This window comes from Acanthisitta chloris, unplaced genomic scaffold, assembly GCF_000695815.1.
Source record: "Acanthisitta chloris isolate BGI_N310 unplaced genomic scaffold, ASM69581v1 scaffold34164, whole genome shotgun sequence".
NCBI lineage: Eukaryota > Metazoa > Chordata > Aves > Passeriformes > Acanthisittidae > Acanthisitta > Acanthisitta chloris.
In genome coordinates, this window is record NW_008669320.1 from 18473 (window position 1) to 18887 (window position 415).

The following is a 415-nucleotide window of genomic DNA, read 5'->3' on the forward strand; positions in this document are numbered from 1 at the left end:
TGGCAAGTCTCCGTGCAAACTGCTCACGCAAGTCACTAAAGCGCTGCTGCTGCTGCTTCACTGCATGGAGCATATCATGTCCTAAAAAGAAAAATGACTTCAGAGAGCACAAAATAATACCAATACATTGGGCATGGGAACCAGCAGGACCAGAGGTCACAATTCCTTCACTCTACAGAACAAAATCTGAGACTAGATGGAAAGGCATTTACAATAAAGGCACTAACCTGGACGAAGAGCTACATTCATACACTGCAGAAGAGCATCTGCTGCATTAGTGCAGGCCTCAATGCCTCGAGAAGATGTCAGATCTCCCTCCTGAAGGGCCTTTATATGGCCTTTAGCCAAATCCATGTGATTCTACAAAATAATGGAGAGTACTGTCCATAAGCCAGAAGCAGACTGCCATGCTGCT

At 45.5% G+C, this 415-nt stretch overlaps 1 protein-coding gene across 1 annotated transcript in view; it reads right to left on the bottom strand.

Moving 5' to 3' along the window:
• The window catches only part of EXOC1 (exocyst complex component 1), a 24484-nt gene that overhangs the window by 17722 nt on the left and 6347 nt on the right, over positions 1-415 (bottom strand). The window contains exons 6-7 of the mRNA XM_009073268.1: positions 228-360; positions 5-81 (exon numbers count right to left, since the gene is read on the bottom strand). Coding sequence (XP_009071516.1) covers positions 5-81; positions 228-360 — 210 coding nt within the window. The remainder of the gene's footprint in view (positions 1-4; positions 82-227; positions 361-415) is intronic.